The sequence below is a fragment of the Uncinocarpus reesii genome, genomic scaffold (assembly GCF_000003515.1).
Source record: "Uncinocarpus reesii 1704 scaffold_2 genomic scaffold, whole genome shotgun sequence".
Classification (NCBI taxonomy): domain Eukaryota; kingdom Fungi; phylum Ascomycota; class Eurotiomycetes; order Onygenales; family Onygenaceae; genus Uncinocarpus; species Uncinocarpus reesii.
This window is the reverse complement of record NW_003052499.1, coordinates 416,490-435,247: the sequence shown is the minus strand read 5'-3', so window position 1 is coordinate 435,247 and position 18,758 is coordinate 416,490. Positions and strand designations below refer to the sequence as shown.

The following is an 18,758-nucleotide window of genomic DNA, read 5'->3' as shown; positions in this document are numbered from 1 at the left end:
TGCTGATTCCGCAGCAGGATGACTATACGACTATCTATTGGAAACCAAGGGAGATAGGGTTACATGCTTGAAGGCAAATCCAGTACAAGCATGGCGTTGGGACGCCCGCAGCAGTGGGCAAGTCAACTGTACCGGTCATATAGAACGGTTCAAGAGCGAGGCGCTCGTAGAAATTGCCAGTGCGAATCCCACATCAATATTACCACTCTCAGGGTCTGTTCAGAGCTTAACTGCCGCTTCCTGGGGCCGATTGATGGCTATATCAAGAGGTTGCCTCTCCCCGTCCAACCCCGCAGCGTGATGGGACGTCTCTCCCATCGAGCCCTGGGTACTATCCATGTTTCGGAGCGACGGGAATGAGACGTTCTGATTCTCCTCATTGGTGCAACATTCTGGCCCGGATGGGCACTGTCAATCGCACACTCCAATGAAGATGCTGCGCATGCCGTACTCCCTGTGCAATCGCCCACTCGATGCCGGCTTCAATGGCGGGGTAGTGTGCGCAATGGCCCTTTGCAGCGAGGACCAAGTCTAGAGCGCTGGCTAATGAGCAGATTAGCATTGGGAAACGCGTGGATAACCATTCAAGTTAGTTCTCCATCGGCAACAGAGCCAGGTGGGACCAACCTTGGGGGTTTGGCTTATATATAGCTCAGGGCAAGCCGTTCATCGTCCTTTTCCTTTCTTCTCTCTTTCTCCATCATCATTCTCATTTGGGTCACATCCATATCAAAGTTTGGTCTAACTGTCGAAGCCATTGCCGTTCGTGCATTGCATGAGGTACGTTACTCAATGAGTTGGAGAAGCCCGCTCCCCCCATTGGGTTTGGAAGCTACCCTCCTGTCCCCCCGCCCTGCTCGAGGAAACATCATGCCTGGTTTAGCTTTGCCTTAGCCAGACTTCAATTAACTTACTGTCTTGCAGCTTACGGATATAAAAGGCTCTAAGCTACCCTGAACCTCGTCACTGCTACTCAAATTCATCTGTTATCGGTGTTGCACACACTCACTTCACAATGGTATTTCTCCGGTCTCTTTCTCGAAGCCTCTCCCGCCCTGCTTCTTCTCTCCTCGCAGGTCGAGGAACCTTGGGGAGCTGCCCTTCTGTCACATCCTCATGGGTGTCCTCACGCTTGCCTTTCAATTCCGTTCGCACACTGACTGCTACTTCCAAACTACAGGGTAAAGTTCTTATGGTTATGTATGATGTAAGTCCCTCTTGGCTCTTTCGACCTTCTCCCCTTGTGCCAATTGCAGTTGTTTCTTGAGCAGCTGAAGTCTGACATGGACTGTAGGGTGGGGAGCACGCAAAGCAGCAACCCGGGCTATTGGGAACAACAGAAAACGAACTTGGATTGAGAAAATGGCTTGAAGAGAAGGGCCACACGTTGGTGACTACATCTGACAAGGAGGGAGCAAACTCCACTTTCGACCGTGAACTTGTTGATGCTGAAGTCATCATCACCACTCCGTAAGTTGACTCCCTCGCTTATATTCCTATCGATTCTTGATTTCTGAACCTATTCCTTGTCATAGATTCCATCCAGGCTATCTTACCGCAGAACGATTGGCTAAGGCTAAGAATCTCAAACTCGCTATTACTGCCGGTGTTGGTTCCGACCACGTTGACCTTAACGCTGCGAACAAGACCAATGGCGGTATTACCGTTGCCGAAGTCACTGGTTGCAACGTTGTGTCCGTTGCAGAACATGTGATCATGACCATCTTAGTTCTCGTCCGTAACTTCGTCCCATCTCACGACCAAATTGCTAAAGGCGAATGGGACGTTGCTGCGGTTGCTAAGAACGAATTTGACCTGGAGGGCAAAGTCGTTGGAACAGTTGCTGTCGGCCGCATTGGTGAGCGTGTGCTTCGCCGCCTTAAGCCCTTCGACTGCAAGGAGCTTCTTTACTATGATTATCAACCTCTGAGCCCCGAGGCTGAAAAGGAGATTGGATGTCGCCGTGTCGAGAATCTGGAAGAGATGTTGGCACAGTGTGATGTTGTCACTATCAACTGCCCGCTGCATGAGAAAACACGTGGATTGTTCAACAAAGAACTTATCTCAAAAATGAAGAAGGGTAAGCCAGTATTTCCATTCCCATTTGCCTTGAAAAGTAATAGTGGTTTGCAATGCTAAATTGGTTCGTAAATAGGCTCATGGCTTGTCAACACCGCCCGTGGTGCAATTGTCGTTAAAGAGGATGTCGCAGAAGCCATCAAATCCGGCCATCTTCGTGGGTATGGTGGTGATGTGTGGTTCCCACAACCCGCCCCCAAGGATCACCCGCTTCGATATGCTCAAGGCCCATGGGGTGGCGGCAATGCAATGGTTCCTCACATGTCTGGAACTTCTATTGATGCTCAAATTCGTTATGCAGATGGCACCAAGGCTATCCTTGAATCGTACTACTCTGGCAAGTTTGACTATAAAGTCGAAGATTTGATCGTTCACAAGGGTGATTATGTGACAAAGGCGTACGGACAGAGGAACCAAATCAAAGATGAGCAGCGGAGTTAAGAAAGACAGACTTTGGAATTATGATTCTTTCCCATAATGCAAATTGCATTCAATTGCGAAACTGATGTATCTTATTAATGAAATGCAGATAACTAGTTGATGAATAACATGAATAACATGAGCAACCATGATGGATGATTTTGCTCATTGTGTGTACCGTCAATGATTTTTAGCACCTGGGAAGGGATCAACATGTATCCGGCAGGGTCGTGTAATTGATCATGACCAGATGAGCATCAGGTCATGGATCATAAGAAGGACTACAAAGGAACTTGCCGAATATTTTCGAACCCAATGACAGGGAAGCTGTATTATATAGATGCAAGCCATGCATCGGAAGGCAAACAACTTATTTCTGAGAGTTTAGCAAGTCGAGTTTAGGCTAACTACCCCATGCCACACATATTCCAGGGTAGTATGGAGGTATAGTAGGAAAGATCTGTTTAAAACTCCAGAAGCTGTCGGTAAATCCCTGATCTGGAAGTAGAATAAGCTGCTGTAGCTCCATGATATCAAGTGAATTATTGTCATCAACTTTGCCATCCTCGGCCTGTTTCGTCTCGATAGTATAAAGAGTGTCCAGCTTACTGCGCTCTTCCTGGTCAAGGTATGTAGTTGGTCCCCAAGAGACATGAATTCCCCGTAGTGAATTTTGTTGACGAACGTCTAGTATATCTCATCAACATGGAGTTAAACCGTGCTGTCAGACACCCAGAGCAGACCACTATCCAAAGACTTGTCCGTGTGCGGTGGTAGTCTCTGAGACTCGAGCAACATGCCGTTGAATATCAGGTCCCATTCGGCCAACCGTAAAGCATCAAGGGAAAGATGAAAACAAGGTTTATAGCGAGTTAGAAACTCCGTGAGATCAGATTCCCAATCTCCTGGGGCCTCCAGGAGAAGCCACCATGGAATTAGGCTGGTTAGTCCACTGAAGTTGAGCATCATGATCATGTTTGGATTACGCCAGTGTGATAAAAGGGGTTCTCGCCAAGCCACGGAACTAAATCGGGCCGGGATTCTGGGCATGTGACGCACTAAATCTAAAGTGGTTAGCGCAGCACAGGTTGCTGGATTAGTCATTCCTCAACCTCCTCTGAAACTGCCAACGCCTCAGCTTCACGAACCAAGATACCACCACGAGGTGAGACATGGAGTCATGGAACTCAGGAGCATTTGGAGGGCTCCGTTCACAATATTGGCAAACTCCCCCATGCTTTCGCGGATCTCTCCACGCACACTGCTGAGAATGGTGTTGACTGGAGTTCTGGTTTCCTCGGTTTGCTATTCATTGATGAATCTTGAACTGTTGTGACGATACCAATGTCTTGCACGTCACTGACAGATAAAGCTTTGAAAACTCGCCCTCCCCGGATGAGCCGGAAGTCATCTTGTATCGTCTTGGTCAGGGTAAGCGCCAAGGCGGTTTCATTTAACAGTCGCTAATGGCCACCCTGATTACTACGGGACTTCCGTTGCCACGCTGAAAATGGCGGCAACAGCCATAGGGAGTAGCAACAAGCCGTCATCTGTGGTTCGTTCAACGGGCTCCCGGGAGTCTGAACCACACGGTCTGTCCAGGTTTCCGGAAGTCATCCGTCTTTCTCAACCCTGGAGCTGTACGATGCAGCTGTGTCCTCATGAGAAAAGTGTACGTTGTCTACCCCACCGTACGTAACACTGTCTATTTGACTTTGAGCATTCAGAGGCTCCCGATATGAAAGGAAGGGTCATTGAGTGAGTCGCTGGTGGAAGTGCAATCTTGAAAAACCTATATTTGAGACCAACTAGAGGATCAATATACCAAGAAGTACGTTCAAAAAGAGCTTTTAAAGGCAATGCAATCCGAATCTGGCTGGAGAGATTAAACTGTCAGCCAGTTAAATGATGGATCTCTTCTGGATCTTACCGATTCCGCGTGTCAGATTGTTACAAGATACAAGGCCAGATTTCCTATTTTGGATTAGAATCTTGACTACAATCAAGACTCCCCTCTTCCTGGTTTCATACTGCATGATCGTGTTACCTATTCGATGACAGACCTGTTCCACCCTCAAGACATCAAGAAAGGAGACTGCTCCATTCCTGCTTCCTCCCTTTTGCGTTCTGTACCTAGGTGTGGCGTGCCTGCTCGGAGCTACCCTAGTCGCCATCGATTCTCCGGACTACATTTCTTGGAAAATAGCCTGCATCACAAATTTGCTGTGAAGTGGCGTTGTCTCATACCCTTTAGAGCGCTTTTTTCGTCTTCCATGAACCGTCGAGCCACCATTGAGCCTGATCGAGACCTAAATCTCTATCAATGCTCCAGCTTTGCCACTGAAACCCTGAGTGCCTGAACACTGTCAAACCAATGGAAGTAAATACACCAGTTCTCGTGTTCTGCTTTCATCTTCTGGAAACCTTTCCCCTCTTTGCACGTGCGTCCATCTTTCCTGAAGCCCTTCCCTTCGTCAACCAGCCACGAGAGGGCGACGTCCGTTTTCACACATACTCGCCCTTCACGATGCGATCGCTGTGACTGAACGAGCTCACTGACGGCACTCCTCCATTTGTCCACCATGCCCGAGCCTCTTCACCCTCATCGCTCTCAGAAATTCGGCCAGCATCATCTCCCTTGATAGTGTTATGCTGTGAAGTATTCATCGGAAAGTCCTGCATGGCCTTAGGCAACACCATGGCCGACCCAGTATTCACCGCATTGCAGAGAAATACGGTCGAGTTCGTCGGGGATGCAACTTTGGCCGACACCCTTTTCCTCAAGTTCAGCATTCAAAATCGGATTTCTATTGTTGTGACAGCGGCTTTCAATGTCTTTGCATCTATCGCCGTGGTGGCAACCATTCTATACGACAGCTGGCGAGTAGCAAGCCTTCGAGTTCCCCGAAGGTCTGTCTCGACTTCTCCGTTGATACTCATACATACTCACTCATACTAGGAGATTCGAATTCCTTTTAAAATTACCACCGGCTCACATATTTTCAAATGCGCTGGCACTTGCTACGATGGTCCAGGGCTCTCTGTTCATATCCGTTCAAACCATGGGGCTTCAGGACGTGCTTACAAACAATTGCCGTGTTTTATCTCAGATTACCTGGACCGGTAAATACCCCATTTCGTGATTCCGGAATATTGGTGCCCAAGCTAATCTTGATGATTAGCTATTTGGGTTGTTGGATATACTATTTTAATTTTTAGTTCTGAGGCTGCAATCAGGAGCCTGAACCCTGCGTGCGCGCATTCACCCTGCAGAGGCTATGCTTCGGCCAACTGGATCATCGTGATTGTGTTCTTAACTTTGACCTGGATACCATCGTATATTCGGCCTGTGACGATGGATATATGTACTGCTGATTTGACGCAATGGGTTGAACCTTGGTCAGATATTGGGACGGGAATAGCCTCCGCATTGATCCTATTCTATATCCTCAACGCAGCCACGCTCTTATTCCGAATCCGTCGATCCAACAAACTGTGCTCTGAGCAAAGAATTGCAACAAGGAATCAAATCTATTATTTGTTTGTTAACGCAGCAATATTTGTGAGTGCTGATTTCTCTTTTTCATTTCCATCTTTATTTTGCTTTAAAGCAGTATGGCTGACGGATTGGTAGGTATTCACTTTACCATTCTGGGTAGAAGCGACGACGAAAGGTTCGACACACGTGACAGCAATGATCATGTCGATTGTCATAAATTTGTTCGGTATCGTAAACGGCATTCTATTCCTACTCTTGCGAGCAACTGGGCAAAATCTCATCACGAGATCTGCGGACCCTGTGTGGTTCATGAAACCCCCTCGGAGTTATACTGATTCTACTGGCTTGGCCGTTGCCCAACAAATGATAATGCCAGTTGATCTCGAGCGAAACAATAGTGTTGTGAAGAGGGCGGATTACTCGAGTTACGGCTTTACGCAAAACGTGGAACCAGGTCGACGCTCTCGAAGGGAAAAGCAAGCTTCGATTTTAGAAGTTTTCCCCGACGGACGGAGTTCCATGGAGCGCCTTACTGGGAATGTGGCTCATAGGGATAGCTTCCTCTCTCTCACGTCGAGATCAGAAAGCTCGTCTCAAACTTCTGTCCTATCTATGACGGATATCGATGACTTTATACTCCTTCCACCACAACCTTATTTCAATCACCGGCGACATTCTTCGGATATAAGCGCAGCCACCGTCCAAATTGGCCTTTGTCTAAGCAGCATACCAATGCCTTTATCTACGCAACAAGCACGGAGCTCTTCTAGAGCCGTGGTTGAGCAGCCGGAAAGATTAACCTCAGCCCGATATTCCCCTCCCAAGGCTACATCCCCTAATAGACGGAGAAAATCAGTAGACTCCTCCTTGATTATACACCCGCTACAGATCAACCCTCCGTCTCCAAATGACCGGAATTCTGACGAGGTCCAACCTCCATCTAACACTGACAACCCTTTCAATACTACTCCTGAGCCACCAGCACCAGTTGTACCCTCGATGCCGGATCGTACGTCTCAGCTAATAGGCCTCCACACATTCTACACATCTAGCTCAAGCGACTCCCGAACCCTCCCCTCCAACCCTAAACCATCGCAGGCGGTGCCGAGGAGGGGAAGAATGGAATCTGCGTGGCCCCTCCCCGAGAGGTTTTCACTCTTGCCAGAGAAAACATATTCACAGGTTCCGTGGATATAGACCCGAGGTCACTACCTTTCGCTAAACACCTCGATTCCATCGTTAACCGCATTTATTTCCTAAAATTATTATATTCCCCCTGGGCTGATTTGGAAACGGGCATATACTCTTTCTCGTGAAGCAGTGCTCTTTGGCTTTTTCGCTTGTCAGGTTCGATCGCTGCTTTTTTTGAACTTTTGTTTTGGATGCATAGTTATCACGGTCTACACCATTGTTTTGATTTCTTATATTCTACCTCCTCCGTGTACGATACATCTGTCGTGTATTGATTTGAGGCCAACCCACAGCTTTTAGGTTACTGTATACTAGGGTTTTGAATGACGTCCTGGGAGTTGTTAGATTCCTTAATGGATATTTTATGAAAACAAGATACCACGGGACATTACTAGTTATGCATGCAATCTGCATGTTAAAGTTGATATCTGTTTGAGAGATCCTATTATACAAGTAATATACATACACACAGAGACCATTAGAATGATTTGCAACACAAATCTTTTCTCGACGGTCTTCACATCATCCTAAAAAACAACATTCACGACTTTCCCACCACCGACTACCACTACTCGCTTTCTTTTCTCCCACTCATTCCTTTCCGTCAGCCAGAGCTTCCCTTTATCCGTCTCCAAGATCCGAGATAAGATCCACGACTGTTCTTCTTCACTCATGGCATCTTTCCGTCTTCCCTCCCCTTCCCGTTGCGATAGTGGTGACAACTCCGCAGATCCAGGCGAGAAGCGGGAGATCGTAGCCGTGAATCGGGTTTTGCCGTTGACTTGTACGGCTATCGTCTGCGCGCCACGCTTTTGAAGTGCGTCGACCTGTGCATCTGAGAGGAGCGGTTTGGGCCAAGGGGAGGAGAGTACGGATGGTGAGAATTCGGCTTCATGGTTGGTCCAAACGGAGGCGTGTAGTACTTCCCAGCATTCGGAGGAGAATGCCGGTGCGATGGGCGCCAAAAGGCGTAGGAGCGAGGAGACGATGATATAGGAGACGGTCCTTGAGGCTGAGGATGACGCGGTCGGGCAGAGTGGGGATGTGGAGATTGCGTTTGTAAGCTTTGTTAGATCGGATATCGCTGTGTTTAGGGCATATGGATTCTTTTCCAGGCACGTGGTGACTGAGGATATGGTGGAGTGGGCGAGAAGGAGGAGTTCGGCTTCTTTGTCTGATAACCGATCTAATGGTGGTAGAGCGAGGCCGTTCGCATCTGCTAGGTTCAAACCGGGTTCGGATGCGAGAAAAGTTTGTAAGTCACAAGTGACCTTCCATAGCCGACTGAACCATCGCTGAACGCCCACGATTTTGGCCTCGTCCCATTCAAGGACCTCGCTGACGGGCGCAGCGAAGAGGATATGCGCTCTCGTTGCATCAGCTCCGTATTTCTCAATGCACAGGCTTGGATCAACGCCGTTATATTTACTTTTCGACATTTTTTCAAAGGAGACATTTGGTGCGATTTTAGTTCCCGTGAGGACTGGTGAACCGGCATCAGACAAGTCGACTTCCGACGGACGAAGAAACCGGCCAGTGGCTGGGTCACTAAACGTTTTACCGTGCACCATGCCCTGTGAGAGGAGTGTAAGAAATGGCTCTGCGCCGTCAGATTTACCCTGAAGGGAATCTGGCACCATTCCGGAAGTAGCGAGGAATTTGTATATGAATCTAGAATAGAGAAGATGCAAGATAGCGTGTTCGATACCGCCAATATAGATATCGACTGGCCGTGCTAGCGAGGGAGAAAACGGTATCGTTTTATTAGATGGATCCAAGAACCGTAGGAAGTACCATGATGAATCGACAAAAGTGTCCATCGTGTCAGTGTCCCTCTTGGCTGGCTTTTGGCAACTTGGACAAACCGTATTCAACCAATTCTCAGCTGATTCGAGAGGATTGCCGGCTTTATTTTTCATCCCCCGGTCAATGACGGGCAGCTCAACAGGGAGTTGATCCACAGGAACGGGGACAGCACCACAATCATCGCAGTGAATAATAGGAATGGGCGCGCCCCAGTAGCGTTGGCGGCTGATGAGCCAGTCTCGCAGTCTCCAACTTTCAGTAAAATCTGCGGAACCATTGCGATCCCGCAAACTCGAGACGATAGCTTCTCTCGCTTCCTTCGATGATAATCCAGCAAATTTGCCACACAAGCTGTTGAGATATCCTTCCCCCACGAATGGTTCTGAATTCAAATGACTTTGTTCTTCCAGAGCACCGCTTTTGCGCTCCGGTTCAATCACTGAAACAATGGGAGCAGATGGCATATTCTTAGCCCAAAAAGCGAAGTCTCGAGAATCATGTCCAGGGACACCCATGACAGCTCCCTCTCCATAATCCCCTAGGACATATGGAGCGACGAATACAGGGAGATGTGCTGGAATTCCGGGATGAGATTCAATCGCACACAGTGGATTCACCGCCTCCACAGTGGATAAACGGTACCCATCTTTTGAATCAGGAGGAAATGAACTCGCAGAGCCCACGAATGCCTTGAGTTCCGCGTCCGCTTTTGCTAGTTTTGTTACCAATGGATGGTCTATAGATAAAGCAATGTAGTGGACTCCAGGTAGGGTATCAGCGCGAGTTGTGAACACTTGGACATGGAGGTTCTCGTCCGGAGTGATTATCTTAAATGTCAGGCGAGCACCGACTGATTTTCCAAGCCAATGACGTTGCATGGAAAGAATCCGCTCTGGCCATCCATCTGCCAACGAGTCAAGATCTTTGAGTAACGCTTCTTTAAACGCGGTTATGCGGAAGAACCATTGCTTCAATTCGCGTTTCTCGACTTTGGCTCCGGACCGCCACGAACATCCGTTTGCATCGACCTATCCCCAGTGCAGTCAGAAAAAAGGGCATCTCTCGAATATGTGGGCTGGTTCATATAGTACCTGTTCGTTCGCCAACACAGTCTTGTCGACGGGGTCGTAATTGACCATCGCTTTTGCTTGATAGGCAAGACCCTTTTCGTGCAGCATCAAGAAAAGTCGCTGAGTATGTTTGTAAAATTCAGGGGCACACGTCATTAATTCCTACCAACGACTCCTTGCGCAACAAAGCGCAGAATAACGTTCCATCAGCATTCCTTTCACGCCCCACTCAGTCTTTACGTATAATTATCCAGAAACATAGAACTTCATACCCTATCCCAATCGAATTCGGTGCCCAAGGCCTTCAATTGCTCCTTCATTTTTGCAATATTCTCCTCCGTCCAGTCCGCCGGATTTATGCCTCTTTCTATTGCCGCATTCTCAGCAGGCAGACCAAACGCATCCCAGCCCATTGGGTGTAGTACATCATATCCCTTCATCCGCTTGAATCGCGCCAAAACATCGGAAATGGTATACACACGGACGTGGCCCATATGTAACGTACCCGATGGATACGGGAACATGGGGAGCACATAGGCCTTTTCCCGGGCTGTGGGGGGTGCATCCGAGAATTTGGGGCCTGCACGCGTCTGCCATTTTGTTTTCCACTTTCTGTCTATCGCGAGAAGGTCAAGCTTTCGAGCAGGCGCCGTGGAAGCAGCTCGAATGATGATCTGGGGAGAGCGGAAGGCGGAGAGTGGTCGAACAGCGATTGGCCTATGAAATTGGACTCCGCGTCCAAGGATTAGTTGAAGTCGCATTCTGGCTTGTCCTCATCTTTCGCTCCCGACCCCAAAGGATGCGAGATACCACTCCGAAGACAAGATGCCGATGCCGTGTTTTCTTTGAGGTTGAACTTTCGAACTCACCTCGGAGGACGCTAACTAATAACTATTTTTGGGATTGGCGTAAATCCTCGTCTTTGTCAGCAACCCGCCTGTACTCCGTACCACACATTCTCTTTAAGGGTGCAGGACCCAGGTATATACAGGGTTGGACATTGCGAGTATATTAATCCTATTGTGTATGACCTGGTTTTGCTGGGGGGTTACCAGGCCGCCCATCGCTCTTCGCTTCAATTAACCCTTCTTGCAGAAGTGGAAGACCTTTTCATTTACAAAAATCGCTGAAACGGAAACCTCTTAACAAAGCAACAGTAAACACATGAATCTGGAAAAGGAGAAGAACTTATTTAAAAAGATGCCGCTTGATCCTTTCAAGTCCTTGAAGATCTCCAACGATCGAGTTGGCATTTTCCTTGTCAACCCAGCCTCGAGTATAACCTCCTCCAAAATCAATCAAATATGCATCGTTATTGACATCAGTTAGAACATTGGCAGCTTTTGCATCTCCCCAGATAATACCTCGAGAATGAAGGTGCTTCAGTGTGACAGTGACTTGGTCAAGCCATTTCTTCCGAAGTTCAGAAAAGCTGGGATCACGTCCATCAACGCACCATAGTGTACCTCGAGAATCAATATATGATAAAAGCAATCCCAGAACACGTCCATCATCATCCACAGCCAAGCCTTCAAGTCGTGATGTGCGAACCATAGCATCAAATGCAGCTGTATGAATCTTTGAGTATGCGACAAGCTCCTTCAGGGTGATTCCCACATCACCTCTATAGACTATCTTGAAGAAGCTAGGATTTGGTCTTCCATGGATAAACACTTTATGGGGTATCGCTGGCAATGACGTCGAATCGATCGGAATCTGAATTGCGCTAGGATGGTAGAAGGGAAACATCGAATAGTCCATGCGGATAGAAGACGGCAAATGAGCTCCGATAAGGTGATGCTCCTTGGCTTGGGAGCTGCCCACGTAAACAGGGACTAAACTCTCTTCCACCACTTGAACAGTGTAGTGGAATTCTTCCGCAAACAGGCAGTCCGCGAGGGTGTATTTTCGACTCTGATCCAGAGGTGCAAGTTTGCGAAAAATTGGCAGAAATGGTTGCAAGACCCAATCATGCATTTGATCAAGAGGATCCTCAAACTCTTCATCTTCCTCTGCGTCGTCAGGGATATATCCTGGATCTAGACGTTGGACATGTCGAAGATATTCTGCAAGTAAGACAGGAGAGCTTTCAAAGTTCGCAGTAAAGAGGTCGATCTTGAAACGTTTGTCAGAAACAGACACATTCATCTGAGTGTCCGTGTTATCGCTGCTTGATCGAAAGGGACCGATTTTGTAAAGAGGCTGTTGCTCTGCCATGGCCGAAGTTGAGGTCGAGGCAAGAGATGAGGTGCTATCCCGGCCTCTATTGTTTGACAGGGCTTTAGGCCGCTCGGCGAGACGAGAAGATAGAATAACAAAGTATATCACCTTTTTAAAGGATTGTGGTGTTGCAGGACTTTTCAGTGGAATAGTTCAGAAGACGATACTTGTTGGAGCAAGTGAAGATCATGGTTGTTGTTATTTGCTAAACAAGATGGGGTCCGAGCCCCTCTGGCCATAACTAATCCTAATCACAGCCAAAGATATTCAAGAAGTCGGACTTACATTGATACTTGGACAAAGGGTGTGCGGCATAGTGGTAAGAGCACTTGCAGGAATCCTCTCTGAGTAAGGTCTGTTGTTGGGGGGCCAACCACCTGAGAACGAGAGGTTGCGGGTTCAAATCCTGCGATTCCCAAATGGTAGAAGGACTTGCTGTTGTGGTGTTTGGGCTTAGATTGGGCAGTGTACTGGACGGTCTCTCGAGGGAGGTTGAGGATGGACGCGCTTTGAGTGAATTCTGGTCCGCACCATGTTTTCCAATGATTTTTGATCTTAAATATGGAGATAATTCATTCTTCTGTATTCTGTTTCCAGAAGTTGAGCAAGAGCGGTTAGAGAAGACATTTTATCTGATTTTTGAAGACGACGAGTTGAGAATGGAAGACGCGTGGTTACTCTGTAGGAACGCGTAAATTTTGTTGGGGCCGGCCAAAACTTTTGAACTTTACGGAATAGTGGAGTTATACTTGGACATCAAAATGAACATTCTAGATCAAAGTAACTCGCCCACTACGCCTCCTTACTCGGCTGGATCTGATGGTCGATTGGGACAAGCCTCCTTGGATGCTACGGCTTCATGGACTCATTTGGTTGCTGGCGCGTGAGTCCGCCGACCTTAACCACTTAATTTGATCTTACCTGACGGTGAAACTTTCAATAGGAGCGGCGGGATGGCCACGGCTCTCGTAACGTCTCCACTTGATGTCCTAAGAACTCGGTTGCAATCCGATCTCTACAGTTCACCTTCGAAGACGCTCCGGTCGCCTGCCATAGGTACTCAATCGCAGTCCCTTCTGCTCCTATCCCGCTCTGCCGTCCTGCACTTTCGCGAGACGTTCGATATTCTCAGATCTATCCATCGCCTCGAAGGCTGGCGTAGCCTGTTCAAGGGCCTAGGCCCTAGCCTGACAGGCGTTGTACCGGCTACCGCGATCAAATTCTACACATACGGCAACTGCAAGCAGCTTTTGCCTGGTATTTTACAATGCGATAAAGATGCAACGCTTGTTCATGTGCTTTCCGCTGCTAGCGCGGGTATCGTGACAGGGACAGCGACAAACCCGATATGGGTGGTCAAGACTCGTCTGCAGCTCGATAGATCACGCTCTTCAGGCACGGCGCAATACAGGAACAGCCTTGATTGTATAAGGCAAATTCTACGTAATGAAGGCCTTAGGGGACTATACAGGGGATTGGGCGCAAGTTACCTCGGTGTCATAGAGACTACCCTGCACCTGACCGCGTATGAGCGAATAAAGGATAGCCTTACCAGTCGAGGAGGCGTGCCAGACCGCTTTGCGGACAATGAAGTCGTCCAAGGTGTTCTACTCAGCGGCGCTGCAGGCATATCAAAACTGGTGGCGGTATTAATTGCATACCCACACGAGGTAAACGATGATTTTCGGTTCATAGCAGAAGTTGCAGCTTTTTTAGGATGTCCCTCAACTAACACAGAGTAAAAATGCAGGTTATAAGGACAAGGCTGCGCCAGGCCCCATTGCCAGATGGGCGGCAGAAGTACACTGGCGTGATACAATGCCTGCGTATGATGTGGAGAGAGGGAGGAGCAGCAACCATGTATGGAGGGCTGACTGCCCATCTCATACGTACCGTTCCGTCTGCCGCGATTACTCTAGGGTCTTATGAGCTGGTTCTTCGGGCATTTAGAGCCCGATGACGGCCACTTAATGTATAATAATTTCATTAGGCTGACTGGGTTTTGGCGCAGGTTTCTCTACGATAGAGGGGGGTCATATGCTTATAAAGGCATTATCTTAATTAACTAATGTGGATCATAGACAACTGCTTTGAAATAAAAGGGCTCCGGTCAGGAGCCCAGAAAGAAAAGATATGAATGTGATGATATAGCTTTCCTGATGAACGTGGATACAGGTTCTATATTTCAGCTTCAGCTAACCTTGAAAACAGAGCCGCGAGGTGCTGGAAGACCAGGCCGCTTTCCTCCACAGAAGCTCTGTTATTGAACTAATGAGTTCTTTGAACTATTAGTGAGGAAGGTCATCAAGTTAGTGACTATTTCAATGCAATACCAACACTAGATACCGCTCTATTTAAAATCAGCATACATTCTACATATAAATCTATAATCTCAAGACTCCACTCTCCTCAATACCGCCCCGGAAATGGTCCCTGATGACTCGACCATCCAGAATCGTCTCCTTGACGATTCCCTCCACATGCTTTGGTTCAACACGGCCATACCAAATCCCCTTTCCTGACAGCGCGTTCGATTCCATGGACGGTGGAAGGTAGATAATCACATTTCCAGCATATTTATGACCGCCAATATGGCTTATCAGCCCGACGTTTGCATGACCCGGGCCGTCAACTTTGTCGCCATCCGTTGTGAAGCCAATGTTCTTCAGTGCACGACGAAATTCGGCTTGGAGGAGCGGTCCCATTATTCCGCATCGCTGATCTCTATGCCCATGGCCGCAGATGAGGACTGTAGGAGAATGGCGCAATTCGATCAGCCCTGGGAAACTCGATTGAAGCGCAGACTGTCGTTTCATCTCCTCTCGTTTGCTTGCCGGGAGGACATCGTGTGCCTTGTGCACTTTGTGCGGCAATAGAAACGCCTTTGTAAATCTTTCCAAGCCCTCCTCGTCAAGCGGTATGTTGGGTAGATATTTAAAGCTGGGAAACAAAAATGCCGACGCAGTCTTCGTCTCGCCGCCTGGATCCGCCCGCGGCTTGAACGACGAATTCGTAATCATGATGCTGTTATATGGCTATGCTTTCCAGCACGAAGACGTCAGCGAGTTCACGCTCCCTCTACTGCTGTGCTACACCATTTGGCACCATTTGCCTACTCACATCAGCATATTTCCCGCCTCGAGTAACCAGCTTCTTCAGTCCACTGCCCAACATTCCCCAACCCTGGTCCTGTCCATCCTCCTCGATCCGGCTCCTCCAGTCTGACTGCCCCGTCGCAATCAAAACCTGCTGCGCATATGCCGCCATTGTCCCATTGAGGTCCTGCTCATGATCGATCTCGAGTCCTCGCGGCATTTCCGCGCAAGGGCACGTGGGCGCCGGACAGGTTGGAGTGATGGGGAATGGCGGCGGGATTTGGATCCGTCGGGAGGTGGTATAGGTGGCGCATTGGACGAAAGAGATTCGAGAGGCGGGTAAACGCGCTTTGAAAAAGCTGTGGGGGATCATTGCCGGAGTCAGGGCGTGCGAGAAGTATGCGGTGGCTTTGGACTGCGGGAATTAGGACGCGGAGCAATTGAATTATACAACATGCCAAACCTCGAGGTCAGCTATTGCTGTTGACAACATAAAGAATGCAAATCAAGATAATATAGCTGAGAAATTGTACTGGGCAGCCCTCAATGTTCATCTTAATGTCTGCTTTCAATCCGATAAATGGGTTTTACGGTTGTGACTCCGATCGGAGATATCGGCGTTAGTTATAGATTGCCTATTTACAGTCGGCAGAGCGAATATAATCCGGCTAAAAAAGCAGTGTTCATTGAATACTGTCTTGATAGATAGCCCAAATACAAGTAGTAAAGCCATTGACCTCAACCCGACCGAGCAAACGAGGCCAACGCCAACGGCGACTCGGTCAAGGGCCAAAGCTGGCTCCAGAATGCACCAGCGCCAACTATCAGGATTAGATAGTACGCTATCGTCCATTCAATACCGAGTTGCTTCTGATGGATTCTTTGCGACGGCAGATCCTCATCTTCCTTCCGTCTCACATCAAAAGCCCGGAGCGGTATTTCAACCTCCACCCGCCCCCAAAGTCGCGGTAATCCACAGCAGTTGCAAAACGAATGAATAAGAATGACTGCGAAGAGCGACCCGGTGCGGAGATATACAAAGGCTGCATACCACCCGAAGATCGTCGTGTAAATGAACTGGAAAATTGTCCGGAATAGCATTTGCGCCAGCGAAGCATGTTCGTGGGTCAGTTTGAACTCATAGAAATGATGAACGTGCGCGATGCCGAAATAGAGAGGCGAAACAAACACGATACGTGCCGGAGATATTTTTGCCAGCAAATGCAGCGCGATTATGATTGAGCGGAAAGCCACTTCTTCGGTTATAGGGCCCTATCATAAATGACATTTGAGTGCTCTATTAGGTACGATTTCGCAAGTTGTTGGTGAACGTACGGCGACAAAATTCCGCCAGCCAACCCAACCGCTAAGCGATTCAAAGAAGCCGCGTCCTCGAATCCAGTTTCTCCATTCACCTTCGGCTATTCCCCGCTCAAAGAGGAATCCCATAAAGAGAATGGCCGTAAGGAAAAGTGACTTGATAATTTCAAGAGGTCCAATCGGCCACCAACCTAGGAGTCGGAGAGCCTCCAGATACGTCGTGTGCCCTTTGACGACGATTAGATATAGCGCCGCAAGGCTACAGCCAAAACAAGACGCCATGACGGCGCGGACGCGATACTTGATAACAGAAGGCGCATCTCGACTCAGGGTGGGAGACGGCCTGCTGGCTCGTGACATGTACAAAGGCACTACATAGAGTAGAGTGCAAGCGACCTGTAATGTTCAAATCAGCGCAACCTATCTTTGAAAGCGAAAGGGATCTGTAGCCGCTGTCAATCAATCACTTACAGAAAGCGCAACAGCGACATTTGTTGTAATCACCGGCTCTGGTTCTTCTAGCTCAGACGAGGTCAATCATTTTGAACCTCGCAATCGGATAGCCGGGCGACACCATAGAATAGTGCAACATACCCTTCTTCGAATAGAGCCCCCTTAGGCGCTCGATAATTCCCATAGCCGCCTGTTTTTCCCAGAAGTATTTCAGCTTCTGCTACGCCTTGACCTGTGGTTGAATTGAGGCACGGCAAGAGTTGCCCTAATGCCGAGGGGAAATTGGCAATGTCTCTTTGTGTGTGAGATGCGTCTATGTAACCATGTTAGTAGGCATAGTTAGCTATAGGGTTTCATGGCCATGGAGCCCTCAAAGGAATGCATACTTTTTGCTATGGAGTTGAACAGTGTCTGAAAACAGAAAAAGGAGATGGGAACAAGGTTCCTGCTAGAGAGCAAGCTTAACCAATCCCGAGGAGAGCTGTTGTTACCAACTCCTCTGCACAGAAGTCAACTGGCACTTTATTAAAGCTATTTAACTACACATGATGGTCCGCCCAATATTCTCCTATCGCAGGGACCAAGCCCTCCAGTTCATGACAAGACATACTACATTGTTCGCGATATAAGCAGTAATACTACAGAGGGATCTGATCGTGGAGCCATTTTTCAACAATGGACTGCATAGAAAAAATCACATATCTTGCTCTTTATGACTTATTAGATGCTGCAACTTGACTCTCGCGCTGAGGTTTGCTTAGCCAGCAACTGCCATCCCACGCTATTGCAGGTTCTAAGAGATAGTTGGGACTCGATTGAATTTCAAGAGGCCACCCTGCCTGGTTCATCTACGGCAGTCCCGGATCAAGATAACACGACGGCCAATGTTCACCTAATCCTAGAGGGTCATCATGTATGCCAAAGATGGAAGTTGGGGAGAAATCCATTGACTTTTGAGTGAGCTGTAAGTACGGTTGGAAACATTGGGAGCCCGGTGACTAACACTCACACGTAGAGACCACACATCCGAGTAATGAAAGCAGCCCTTGCCTCTCTATATTTCTAGTGCTCAACAGGGTATATATGGTTGTATCCTTTCATCGTTGAAGCCGTCCGATATTGCTACTTGAGTAGGATCCTAGGATGCCGTTTGTCGACAACGGTGTCGAGTAATGCGCGGATGTGTTTGAATTCGCGATAGTCATTAAGAAGTAGGCCCGGTATTCCCATTCCAAATCTGCCAGCTTATACCTCTCATCGGCAGTTTTGACCACTGCCCTGCCTAACAATCAGCAACAGTCAAGGAGACCTGACTAGTCCCTGTGTACCAATGTGGACTTTGACCAGCTGATTTGGGCAAAACTCGGGTTGTTGTTATGGGTGGTGTCGCTAGACGCGTCGTGCAATGTTGACGATAGACGTTATGGCGAGTCGTTGTCATGGTAGTGAATCGCGCATGGTGCTCAAGAGCTTTTTCTGTCGTCCGCTTGCTGCATCCTTCCTGCTTTCTTCAAGCACACCTCTTACCACACGCTTACCTTCTCGTGTGCTCCCCAACTACAACCATGTCTTCCAACACTCCCTCTTGTGGCACGATGGAGGCAA

General features: G+C 48.3%; 7 protein-coding genes across 7 annotated transcripts; 3 read left to right on the top strand and 4 right to left on the bottom strand.

The window, feature by feature from the left end:
* Positions 1-1,015: 1,015 nt before the first annotated feature.
* Positions 1,016-2,520, top strand: UREG_03107 (formate dehydrogenase; the record flags this gene model as incomplete). Its single annotated transcript, XM_002543545.1, has 5 exons — positions 1,016-1,018; positions 1,181-1,207; positions 1,295-1,470; positions 1,536-2,080; positions 2,156-2,520. The coding sequence occupies 5 exons, from the start codon at positions 1,016-1,018 to the stop codon at positions 2,518-2,520; spliced, it is 1,116 nt and encodes a 371-aa protein (XP_002543591.1).
* A 908-nt stretch (positions 2,521-3,428) lies between these two features.
* Positions 3,429-3,825, top strand: UREG_03106 (uncharacterized protein; the record flags this gene model as incomplete). Its single annotated transcript, XM_002543544.1, has 2 exons — positions 3,429-3,442; positions 3,582-3,825. 2 exons carry the CDS (start codon positions 3,429-3,431, stop codon positions 3,823-3,825), a joined length of 258 nt encoding a protein of 85 aa, XP_002543590.1.
* Positions 3,826-4,819: 994 nt separating this feature from the next.
* On the bottom strand, positions 4,820-5,199 carry UREG_03105 (uncharacterized protein; the record flags this gene model as incomplete). The annotated part of the gene is made up of 2 exons (XM_002543543.1): positions 4,820-4,955; positions 5,015-5,199. The coding sequence occupies 2 exons, from the start codon at positions 5,197-5,199 to the stop codon at positions 4,820-4,822; spliced, it is 321 nt and encodes a 106-aa protein (XP_002543589.1).
* A 2,517-nt stretch (positions 5,200-7,716) lies between these two features.
* Positions 7,717-10,826, bottom strand: UREG_03104 (leucyl-tRNA synthetase; the record flags this gene model as incomplete). Its single annotated transcript, XM_002543542.1, has 3 exons — positions 7,717-10,023; positions 10,087-10,185; positions 10,338-10,826. The coding sequence occupies 3 exons, from the start codon at positions 10,824-10,826 to the stop codon at positions 7,717-7,719; spliced, it is 2,895 nt and encodes a 964-aa protein (XP_002543588.1).
* A 427-nt stretch (positions 10,827-11,253) lies between these two features.
* Positions 11,254-12,282, bottom strand: UREG_03103 (uncharacterized protein; the record flags this gene model as incomplete). Its single annotated transcript, XM_002543541.1, has 1 exon — positions 11,254-12,282. The coding sequence occupies one exon, from the start codon at positions 12,280-12,282 to the stop codon at positions 11,254-11,256; it is 1,029 nt and encodes a 342-aa protein (XP_002543587.1).
* A 764-nt stretch (positions 12,283-13,046) lies between these two features.
* Positions 13,047-14,027, top strand: UREG_03102 (uncharacterized protein; the record flags this gene model as incomplete). Its single annotated transcript, XM_002543540.1, has 2 exons — positions 13,047-13,168; positions 13,229-14,027. The coding sequence occupies 2 exons, from the start codon at positions 13,047-13,049 to the stop codon at positions 14,025-14,027; spliced, it is 921 nt and encodes a 306-aa protein (XP_002543586.1).
* Positions 14,028-14,669: 642 nt separating this feature from the next.
* Positions 14,670-17,337, bottom strand: UREG_03101 (uncharacterized protein; the record flags this gene model as incomplete). The annotated part of the gene is made up of 6 exons (XM_002543539.1): positions 14,670-15,320; positions 15,406-15,795; positions 15,844-15,860; positions 16,124-16,652; positions 16,716-17,071; positions 17,295-17,337. The coding sequence occupies 6 exons, from the start codon at positions 17,335-17,337 to the stop codon at positions 14,670-14,672; spliced, it is 1,986 nt and encodes a 661-aa protein (XP_002543585.1).
* Between the last annotated feature and the right edge of the window lie 1,421 nt (positions 17,338-18,758).